Source organism: Lycorma delicatula, chromosome 5 (assembly GCF_047948215.1).
Source record: "Lycorma delicatula isolate Av1 chromosome 5, ASM4794821v1, whole genome shotgun sequence".
NCBI classification, from domain to species: Eukaryota; Metazoa; Arthropoda; class Insecta; order Hemiptera; family Fulgoridae; genus Lycorma; species Lycorma delicatula.
Window position 1 is genome coordinate 165813374 of NC_134459.1, and position 12637 is coordinate 165826010.

The following is a 12637-nucleotide window of genomic DNA, read 5'->3' on the forward strand; positions in this document are numbered from 1 at the left end:
AGATAATTATTTAAAAGAATTTTAAAATTTTATGTTAGCAGTTCAGAATCAATATTCACTGAATGAATTGCTAACTGCATGGACAAAATTCCCATTATTAGTATTTTTTCTTTGCTCTAAGTGCACAATTTCTGGATGTTTTATTACATAACCAATTATCTTGAGATGACCAAATTGATTTTGTCTGTAAAAGATTCAAAATATGCTGTTTTGCTTTGAGCATTTAATAAAACATCAAGGTTGTCATTATTTTATTAAATATTTATTAATAGTAATCATCATATGAAATATATCTCTTTGGGTTACTTCAAAAAGTCAGAATGGGTTTTCAAGATAAAAAAAAATTGGGCTATCATATTATTGTTTAGTATCCATAAGTATGAAACGACTGAATTTAGAAAATTAAAAATGTTATCTTATCGTTAAATCTATAAATGTGGCATCTTTGGAAAAAAAGTCACGTATATTATTTATAAAAAACATAACTATATTTACATCTATCAAACCAGACAACCGAACTATTTTTGTGAAACACAGTACTTCAGCATATGGAAAAAGGCCTTATGATTCTATTGCAATTTTTAACAAATTAAAAAAAAAAAAAAAACCATTTAAAAAATCTTCCCATCAATTTATTTAAAAAAATACAAATATACACCTTCACCAAACCATTTCTATATAACTCAACACAATATTTGGTTACAAGAAAGGGCCTAATTATGCTTCCGTTGGCATTTTTAATAAATTACAAAACTCTTTAATAAAATTGTTATTAATTTATTTAAAAGTCAGTTAAAAAATTTTCTTTTCCAGAAGCAATACTTTTCTGTCAATGAATTTTTAAAACTAATTAAAAAAGAAACTGGATTTTTTAAGTCCTATTAATTGTGTACATAAATATTACTGAACAGAGATATTTGTAAAACAATTATAATTATTGACACATAATGATTTCAACATATTACTTTATCAGCAATAAACTAATCAGTATTATAAACATTAAAAATTAATAAAATAATAATTTTAAAGATTCCTTTTCCTAAAATGATAACATAAACGCATGAAATTTTTATGATATAATGGTGATGTTAATAAGTTCAAACCAATAATAAATTGATACGACTTATTGTGTTTGTTTTTCTAACACGTTAGTATAAATTAATTTTAAATATGAAATTACTGCCGGCCTCCGTGGTGTGAGTGGTAGCGTCTTAGCCTTTCATCCAGAGGTCCAAAAATCAACATTCATCTCATTGTCTGAAGCAATACCTAATGGTGGTCCCGGAGATTAAAAAAAAAGAAGAAATTTCAGAGATAAACAAATTGTTAATAATAAAAATTATTAACAACTACATACAAGAGAAAATAAACATTTTTGAGCGTCACAAACTCACAAACTTTTAAATAAAAATAAAATAAAGTCATGAAAGAAGCGAGAAGTTAGGTTACATTCTAGATGAGGTGGACAATTAAGCTTGGTATAACATTTTAAGTACAGAGAGTAAAATGTGGAACCAGCAGTTATGTATTAATATTAAAAAAATCAATATTGACAAAAACAATACAGAATTAGTCAATATAATACAGATACAATATTTATGCGTATATTATACATATATTATATTTAATATATATATAAAATGATATTTATTAATTAATGCTTTAATGAACACAGATTCATTTCTCACTAATTTTCAGAAGCTTTTTTTAGTAGCAATGAATAAAGAAAGAGAACTATAAATCTGCTTTGTATATTTTATCTATTATCAATAATCAATTTTGAAACAAATATAATCATCCTAATTTTATTTTTTGTATTTATACATATATTTTTTTAATTATATGACAGTCATGTAATAGTTCTAAAGACGAATATCAAGATTTTACTTGTATATCTGTTTAATTTTATTATTGGGTTTTTGCAGAAAAAAAATATACATACATATACAGTGTTAATAAAGAATGTAAATCCTTAAATAACTTTTCAACATTTAAACTTAGAAAAATTAAATTTAGCATTTGCTATTTCAAAATTATGTATTTTTCTGTATGAGACAATCATATCCAAAACCCCTACAGGAGGCAATTCAAAAATGTTAAATGGAAAGGACAAAAAAAATTACAATGAAATTGTAAACCGTATGGTAAGAGTCTTGTAGAGATCATTTCTTCCGCTCAAAAAACAAAAATTTCTGTAATATAAATAAAACTGTTTTCAACAAAATGATAATGATATCAAAAAGGTAAGACACTACTATTTTTATTATCATAATTTTTTATTAATTTAGAATTTTGTTTAAAAAATATACATGTTAAATATACGTAATAGATAATAGATATACAATAATAGATAATAAACAATGTTTAAGCATTCTGTATAATAAGCAAAAAATAGAAAAATTTCTTACAAAACTCTTACCAGTCGGATTACATTTATTAAACAATGAATAATCATAAGAATTGTAATATTATGATATGTACTACATTATAATTGTAAGTGTGATATGTATTACATATAAATGAAATCAATTCATTACAGAAATGAAATATTAATTCAATAAGAAAAAAAAATGAAAAAAATATCAGTTTTAATGAAATAAAATGTTATGTACTTCACATTTTAAAAAAATGTGTAAATGTAATTTAGTAGGTGTACAAGGAAGTCATGTGTTATCCATATCAGATTTTTTAATATCACTAACATTTTGTTAAAAAGTTTTATTTATATTACAGAAATTTTTATATTCTGAGTGGAAGAAATGATAGCTGTAAGACTCTTACTGTACGGTTACAATTTCACTGTAATTTTTTTTGGATATCACTGCGTTTTGTTAGGTTATTCTTTTATTTTTTTATGAATTACTGATAGTTATCTTATGGATTAATTATTAAAATTTACCTTAGAACAAGCAAATTGAATTTCATGGGACATTTTTTTTGTTGATAGTCATATCACTCACTTCATAATATATTTTTCCTTTTTTAATAAAACTAGTATAATAACCTTCACGAATCAAAGATCTGTGATGTAATACTGCATTTTACTTTGTAAGTGTAACCCTCAATTTTTATCATATCTGTGGACACATTTTTTGCATTATTATTAAATGAATTTTTTTTATTTCTCCATCAAATAGTTCTAATTGTAGAATAAAAATTTTACCAATTGAATTTATTTCTATTTTATGTAACAAACCTTTGTCACCACACTTGGAACACTTTCCTACTGTTCGTGTTTTTTGTGTTTTATTAACAGCAATAATCTCTTGTAAATTAATACTTTTACTTATTTTTAATGAAGTGATGGGAATTAAAAAAATGTTTCATCTTCAATACATTCATTTACATAAGAGCATTTACTATTAAATAAGCTGCAGTATATTTTCTTTTAAATTTTATTATTTCAAGTACATTATCAAGTTTTTGTACGCGCCTTGTACTGTCAAGTACTGCTACCTAGCAGCATGATTCATAAAGCCACCTTTTTGAGGAAAAGTGACATTCGAGTCTTGCGGTTCATCAAATGTAAGAAAAAAGTTGTCTTACAAAATTCAAAGTATTTTTTGAAAGTATTCTTTATTAAAATCTAATTGAACTGAAATATAATGTTTTCATGCTTATTTTTTTCGCTGTTTTCATTTCACTTTTAGTTAGGTCATGTTTAGAACTCTAAACAGTTACTTTGCCTAAACGTTAATTTACCGTGCTGTCCAGTTCTGCGAACTCTTATTGGCGAAGTTCTAGCAAACTTCTTGAAATAGAATTTTGATAGATCATTTTAAAGGGCATTGACAAACAACAAATTTAACTTAAAAAATTTCAGGCTACAATCATAAACAAAAATAATGTTTTCACCCGAATATAAAGTGAATAAACAATTAATTATTAAACAATTAATAAACAATTAATTATTAATGAACTGAAATTAGAACAAATGTCTCAAATTTTACTTAAAAAATATTTAGTAGATTATTTATTTTTCACTGTTGAGCAGTTATTTGAGAGATACATAGACAACTTTTGAAACCAAGATGTACTAAATAAATTCAAGAAAAAAATAATACTGATGCAAAGTATTGTAAATTTAATACTTCAAACTCTTCCAAGTGAAACAAACTTTAAATATTTTGGAATGATACTTTACACTCATGATGATGCTTACCACAAGATGAGTTAAAAATAAAATTTGACTACTACAAAGAACAGAATTTTCTATATATATCATTAGACAAATATGGTGTGTGTGTGTATATATATATAATTTTATAATGATATATATATATATATCATTACAAAATTCTGATATAGACAACACATGTTATAGTGGTTTAGAATGATTCTTTGTTAAGATTTCCAAAAGCAATAAAAATAGGCCATTCTAAGAATTTTCAAAAGTTACTTCTAGGGCTAAATATATTAAATTTAATTTTAAAAATTATCTTCTGTGAGATATTTTTGTATATACTTTTAGTAATAACAACTAACTGACAAAATAATAAATTCTTAAACTGGTTAAAAATGCTTGATTTCTCTAAAATGATCTGTATTAAAATTGTTTATGCATTGCATACTAATACATGTAGAAAATCACTGGTTTTAAATAAATAACTAAACACTATTTTTTAGTTAAATGACACGTAATAGAGAACTGATACAAGAAAAGAAATGGTTATATTGAATTTGAGGTTAAGCTTAACTCAATACATATTTGAATTTATTAAGAATTAATTAATTTAAGTACTCATAAAAGCATATTTGAACCTAAATGAATTTTAATATGAAAATTCAGTTTCTTTGAATTATTCTGTAAATTATTCAAAGAAACCTTGAATATTTTCATTTCAAAAGAACTCAGTGCTTTAGTAAGAAAGTATTTGTTTCACTGATTATTTTGAAGTGTACAATAGTTCTCCCCAATTTTTTTCTACTAGTTCAAGGATTCCTTTGTATCCTTATTTAGATAAGGATATTCATCTGAGAAAACTGGCCAAAGTAAGAGTAGTCAAGTAATAATTTCTGAAAACTTAAATAAGGATACAAAGGAGTCCTAAAACTAGAATAAAGGGATTGGGATTAAAACTGCTTACACTTGACAACAGACAGTGTAACAACTGCTTCCTAACTAAAGCATTGAGTTCTTGGTTTTTTTGTTCTCTGTGTAGAATTTCCATGACATGGTTAACGTCTTTGTATTTGTCTCTTACTTATGTTTTTCTATATGAAAACAACATAATAAACTAATTAGAGATTGTCTAGGGTTACCTAAAAAAAATGTAGTAAATAACAATCTCTCAATAAACCAGTCACAGACTATTCTTTTTTAAAAGAATGATGTATTTCATAATATTACAAAAGTTATATACTTATGCGATGATTGTTATGCGTTTAGAATGAATTAATTCCTTTACTGATTATTTTACTCTTACCTTCAACCTCGCTATCCTTTTATTAGACCTAAGGTAAAAATTATTAGAAATCATACGTTGGTAATCCAATAAGGTGTTCTATAGAAGTAAAATTACAAAATATCATAAAGCAAAGAACACTCTGTGCATACATAACAGTATGAAGTTTTAAGGAATGTAATTTAATTATAACAAATGAATTTATGAAATATATATAATTATATCAACTTTGTTTTTTTTCAGTTTTAGCAGTAAAAAAAGAGATAGTTTAAAACTAGGAGTAAATTTCAAACATGAACCGTACAAAATATTCGTGGATGTACGAAAGGAAAAAATTTCCTTGAGATATCTATTTCTAATGTTGGCACTTGATACAATATTTTTGCTTCCACTTAAAGTTGTGAGGTAAGTGTGAAATTATAAAAAAAATATAAAATTCAAAAATGCAAACAAAAACATATTTCCAAAATTACCAAAAAAAGCACTACAATCTTTTTATTTGGTAAAATTAATCAACTTTTTACTCCTGCTCATCCAAAAGTAATAATTATACAATTAATTATATGACAAGAGGTTTACAATTCATTTAGCCTTGCTGGGGGGAAAAAAAAATTAAATCTTAACCTGATTAACATTTCCCAAACACATATAATTTATTAATAGGGATTAAAACAGAACCTTAAGTTGTGTTTTAAATTAACCTACCAAATTAACATATAACACGGCACAAGAACATTTAGAGGGTAGCTGATAGATGTCCTTAATAGTCCCAGTTGATATTAAGGAAACATTGCTAGGAAATAAAAGTCTGCTGTTGGTGATATTTCAGGGTACATTTAAGGGACATATATGATATAATCTCAAGATCTGATTTACAATCCCTAAGACAATCGTAAGACATTATGACATCTGATTAGGATATCCCAAAAATATTCAGAGGCTATATTTATACTCCTCAGAACAAATAGGATATCAAATGGATATTACTAAGAAATATGAATGTAATACCGTAGTTCTTTACTGCAATATTAAGCAACATATAAATTATAGATGTTAATTTATTAAAATTAATTACTTAATGTAATTAAATAATTTAATAATATTTTAAATAAACTGCTGATAATGTAAGCACATTAGATACTTGAATAAGAAACATACAAAAACAATGAAGTTGACTGACACAAACAACAGAGCAAGAGAATCAATACAATGGTTAAAGTCGCCTTACTTGGCTGGGTGTGACAGGAATATTGGCAATGGCCTAAAAAAAAAATAATAAATTCAATAATTTGGATTTTGCAGATCAATCAAAATTGAAATTTAAAATTATTGCCATTTAGTAAAATCATAATGCCAATTAAATTTATTTAATAAATAAAACTAAAGTTTTTAAATATATCAGAAACATAGCAGTAAAAATTGCCAATGTCTCTGACAGACCCTACTATATTGTCTAATATTCAATTTAAAATTATGTTATTGTTTTATATAAATAACAAAAACGGTATGCTAGACTTTTTTCAATAATATGCAAATATCCTATTAAGTCACATGGATAACCTTTGAGAATGTAACATATCAATGAGGCATCTTGGTTACTTCAAAATATTTAAGATATCCTTGAGGTAACATTTCAGGTCAGCTTTAGATACATATTACACAAGTTTTGGATGCATTAGAGACAAGTGCTATATGGTACAACTCTGGATATTCAAAATAATTCAGGCTGATCATAGGAAATAACAAAAATTTTGAATAGATAAGTTTGCTCAACAAAGTAAAATAATAATTTATCAAGAACCAATATTATATGAGAAAAATGCTTGTCCACTATTAAATATATATAAGTGCGGAAAAAATTACCCTCAGTTTTTTAATAAAAGGAAAAATGAGAGAACATTGAATATTAGCATAGATGTACAATTTAATTATTATTCCAAGAAGCAATAAACCTCATAACTAACCTTATAACAGAACTGAGGTGGTCAATAGTTTTAGAGGAACAAAAGGAAATTCAATTTTTTTTAAATATCTCCAAAAAATGTATTTTCAAATTTCAAGACAGCATTTTAAAGATTATAAAATGTTTGAGGTGAGGGAAGAGATGGAAGTCAGAGCTGTAAGGGGATGATCAGACAGTTCCCATTGGAATTTCTACATCTGTATATAAAGTAGTGTGAGGCACTGCATTATCATGAACGAGAAAAATTCCTGAATCACCATCAATACCACCAGTTCTGAGTATAACTTTGCTTTCAAAATATCTTGAAATGCACACCAAATGTAACTGATTATTCCTGATTTCATTAAATCCACCAAAAATATATTTTTAGAAACAGAAAATAAAAGACTTTATATTCCATGCCTGATTTCCTAGAATATTTGGATTTTCAGATCTGAATAATGCATCCTTTTATTTTTGTGTAAGTCAGTGAATTTTTTAGTGCTCAGTTATTTTTAGAACAGTCAATTAAAGCCATGCCATTTAATACTCAGTTATTTTTAGTACACAATATTTGATAACTGTAATCAATAATAATTTTATGTACTATAATCTATAAAATGTCTGGAACTTTAGTGGCAATAATAATTGAAAAATATCTTTTTATTACATACTTTTTTAATATTATCATCTTTCTGAACACTAAATCTATTAATAACAATTTGTATTAACTTCAAAGTCACATTACTTTACTATAGTTCACCAATTATTGTGGAACCAATAATTTCAAAAATTAACAGTGAATCTTGGAAACTTTAAGATATTTTTAATTAAGAAATGCAATCCAAGACTGTACTTAATATTTAGAGAATATTGTTGAAGGGAAGCAAAGATCATCAGCCTGCTTACAAAATTCCTAAATAATTATACAGTTACTACTATGCTTGTAATGTACATTTCTCAGCATGAAGGATGTTTTTTATTCCAGTCATGATCCTTTTTTTATTAACAATTGACCTTTAAATTTGAAATGCAAAAAAGAACAAGTAAAATAATTTTTAAATATTAGGAAAATTCTATTTCTTACATAAATAATGTTAAATTCATAAGGGAATTAAAAGATAAATCATCTAAGTAGCAATACATTTTTTTTTGAAGACATGTATAATAATATTGGAATAAAAAAAATGTGAAAAATTGTTATAAAAAGCAATTCATAAATTTTATTATGAAATAACTTTTGTAAAAAATTTAAAGTGTTTTATTATTAAATAAAAAGATACACAACTTCTAAATTGTTTTACGAAAATGTAAGTGATACTTAGTGTAACATCAAAAGAAAGTAAAATCAATACTGGAACTTCATTCAAGAAACTTTATCATCACATTCTATTGCTTTTTGTTGTAATTAATTTATTGATAACTTTGTTTTATTAAATTCATCCTTCAAAATAGAATATTACAATGTTTTATAAATATAATACATTTACATAACATTTCTTTAAATGAAATAATATTTGTAAGTCCCAAATCGATACCATATAACCAATAATAGCAATATCCAATAAAAGGGACAAATTACAAAGGAACAAATCTACTTAATAAGACAGCACGGATTTTTTCTTCTCTTTTCCAGTTATAGTAATACTGTACTGTAAATGATCTTACAGGATTATTACTGCTTAAAAAGATTGTCTAAAGTGATTCAGAAAAAATCCATATTTACACTTATCACTTTAAATTAAAGGTAAAAATTAATAATTTCAAATTAACCAGCAATTCAGTTGTATTTTGAAGTAAAAAATATAGATATCACATAAGAATTTGCATCATAAACTGAGGAAGAAGAGTACCATCAAGAAGAAATCCATAAAGCAATGAACATACCAAAAACTAAAACTAAGACAACTATTTAATAAGTAATAAGAAGATTTCTTGAACCCCAGTCAAATGCAGACATACGAGTGACTGTCTATTAATGGCTTGTAAAAGAAAACAGAAAAACTTTACTTTCTCCTCCTTTTTTAAAAACAAATATATTATCCTAAAATTATTAAAAAACTTTATTCGAGAAAAAGTGGGTATGCAACTATTTTCAATTTAATTAATCTTTTATCAGATTTTCTACCCATTTTTTTTAAGTTTAAAAAAAACAACTAAAACTGAGATTTTAGTAAATTTAACAATTATCAAATTAATGTGACTGATTTTAGAATCATTTACTAGTCACTCTTATGTAGACTAAATATTGTGTAAATGAAGCAAGTTTAAAAATGTTTTTCTTCCATTAATTTAAAAAGTCATTTATGGGAATGCCTAAATATACAGAGCGATTACAAATGAAATATACACTTTTGATAGCTTACAGGGAATTTTGATTTACAGGGAATCTTTTAAGTTTATGTCGGTATATCTGCTCTGCTGCTAATGTCATTGACTGATGTGTCATGTTACCAGTCTGGCAAGATGGCTGCTACTGCAGCAGAGAAAACTTTTGTGAGCTTGAATTAGCTGAAACAAATTCGGTTAACGTCATGCAGCGAAGTTTCAGAACAAAATACGGTAAATCAACCAACAAAAAATCAATCCACGACTGGAATAAACAGTTTCAAAACACACGGTGTCTGTGTAAAAAGATAAGTGCTGAAAGTCCTCCTCTTTCAGAACAAATTGATCGTGTTTGTGATGTGTATTAATGTAGCCCAAGCAAATCGACTAGATCAGCAAGTTTAGAATTGCAAATTCCTCAACAGACTGTGTGGAAAATTCTGAGGAAATGTTTGAAAATGACACCTTATAAATTACAGTTAGTACAAAGTTTAAATATCAACTGTAAAGTCTTATAAACATTTTTGTGTGGAGTTGCATGAATGTATTGAAAATGACGATAGCTTTTTTCATCGCCTAATTTTCGATGATGAATGAACGTTTCACATAAGTGGACGCCTTCCTAGAAAATGGATTGGCTGTGCAAATGGGGAAAACATGGTGTTGGCCACCAGATTCCAGACTTAACACCTTGAGATTACTTTTTATGGAGGTTATGTAAAATACAAAGTTCTTGTACCACCCCTTCCTGTTGATATCGATGACTAAAACAATGCATCACAAATTGCTGTTGTTACCAATGACCAGCATATGGTTGCACATGTTTGGAACAAATTCAACTACCGTGTTGATATTTGTCGTGTTACTAACGGTGCACAGATTGAATGTTTATAAATAAAAACTTAAAGAATTCTTCTACATAATCATGTAAGTAATCATCTAAACTCTTAAAAAATAAATTTTTAATAAGCTATCGAAAACGTATATTTCATTTGTAATTAGTCTGTATAGCATTCTGAATCAGTACCACTAATTAATTTACTGTAAATAATTTGTTTAGTCTGATTCCAAATGCTGTAAATCACTGTTCTAAGTCTGCCTACGGAAATTAGATTTTTGGAATTAATTTTTGTAGTAAATAATGTTATATGATTAATAAATAATTGAGACAGTGATATCCTATATAAAAAATTCTAACTATTTTATAAATTGTTTTAATAATTATACTATCTATTGAAAAATACTTAACATTAACATGTTTGTCATTGATATCCATTTTCTAGATTTGATTTTTACTTTTGTTTTCATCAGTTGTTGGTCTGATATTGCTCTACTATTAACAGTTCTGTGGAATGTTTTGATCTCTTAACATTTAGTCAATCTTACATAATCAGTCAAATAAATTCTTTATTAATTAATCACCGACTTTACTTAATTAATCAGTAATCTATTTCATTCTATCTTTATTCATCTTCTTAAATTACCGTAAAAATTAGTATCTCATTAAATCACCATAACTAACTGTAAATTTATTAAAATATAGCCCAAACAAACTATTTCTTCTTTTAGCAAGATTTGATTGAACTACTTTGCTTTTCTCTATTTAATTTAGTTTTAAAATTGATAATTTTTAAATTTATCAACCTACCAAATTCTCTAATATATTCCAAAAGCTTCTACAATTTCTTTTTTCTGGTTATGCTACTTTATATATTTCACCCCTTACATATAGTTTAAAGGCATTTTTTTGTAACTCTTAAAACATTTTCCCAAATTCTCTAATTTTTAATGATAAAACATGTTTTTTTTAAATATATAACAATGTTATTTTTTTATAATAAACTGATTTTTGATACCTTTCTTATTTTCCAGTCTTATTAAAAAAAAGCAATTAAATTTTTCTGGTGTATTTATACTCACCCTCCTTAGCTTGTAATTATTCTCTTTTCTATTTCACTTAACCACTTCTGGTTATGTTTTTTTTTGTTTCTAATTTTCTAATTGCAATGAGACCATTAAAATGAAGTATTTCCTATAATAAATTTTAATATTTTACCAAAGAAACTAATCTTATTGATAAATCTTTAACCTTTATTTTATTTTCATTGAATTTTACTACGCTTTCAAATCCTTTATTGCTAATATCTGTTGAAAACTATGAGGACACTACACTTTTATCATGTCTAAACTCTGTTAATCATATAGGTAAAAACTGTTCTACATAATAATCTTTTACTAAAAATATTTATTAATGTGAACAAAATTCTAAGAATGGTACCTGCACAAGCATTTTTGAATTATAAGACAGAAAGAAAATCTTTTCTTTGTAAATTGTAAAAACAAATATCAATATCAGTATAAACTTATGTCATAAGTTTGGTCAAAATAAATTATGCAATGGCATAACTTAAGACAAAGAAAAAAAATGGTGAGCAAAGAACATCATAACCACTGTTTTCTAGGACCAGAAAAGGCTGGTCATTTTCCTTCCTATCAAGAAGGGACTTGTTTGTCAATGGTTAAAACAAGAAGAAAACATTGATAACTATGTAAATATAAATACTGAACTACTAATCAACTGTTCAGCTGTTCTACTATGTACTGTCTACTAATCAACTGTACTAAATACTGTAATGACTAACTTAGTATTACTTAGAGGTATACATCATAAATACATATTCAAGATAATAAAAATATTATTCTTTGTAAATCATTTCAGGTATTCAAGTGAAAATTGTAGTCTTTTTATGATACACCTTTTCTCAAAAGTAAAATCTTAATAAATGTTTGTGTTATATAAAAATGCAGTTTTAAACATCTTCACACTCTTTCTGAATCAGTTTATTGTATGAAAAAAAAAAACAATTAAGAAAAATACTACTGCTTTTGTCAACTTAATCATGAAATTAAAAACAGAATTGATTTTATAAACCAACATTAACAGAGTGAATTAATTTTAACT

At 25.6% G+C, this 12637-nt stretch overlaps 2 protein-coding genes across 2 annotated transcripts in view; one reads left to right on the forward strand and one right to left on the reverse strand.

Annotated features, from left to right (window-relative positions):
- The window catches only part of LOC142325569 (neuropeptide receptor npr-1-like), a 253066-nt gene that overhangs the window by 239865 nt on the left and 564 nt on the right, over positions 1-12637 (forward strand). Inside the window, exon 5 of the mRNA XM_075367476.1 lies at positions 5649-5810. Coding sequence (XP_075223591.1) covers positions 5649-5810 — 162 coding nt within the window. The remainder of the gene's footprint in view (positions 1-5648; positions 5811-12637) is intronic.
- LOC142325568 (uncharacterized) overlaps positions 1077-12637 on the reverse strand; it is a 71725-nt gene continuing 60164 nt past the window's right edge. The window contains exon 14 of the mRNA XM_075367474.1: positions 1077-1269. The gene's annotated coding sequence lies outside the window, so the exon portion shown is untranslated. The remainder of the gene's footprint in view (positions 1270-12637) is intronic.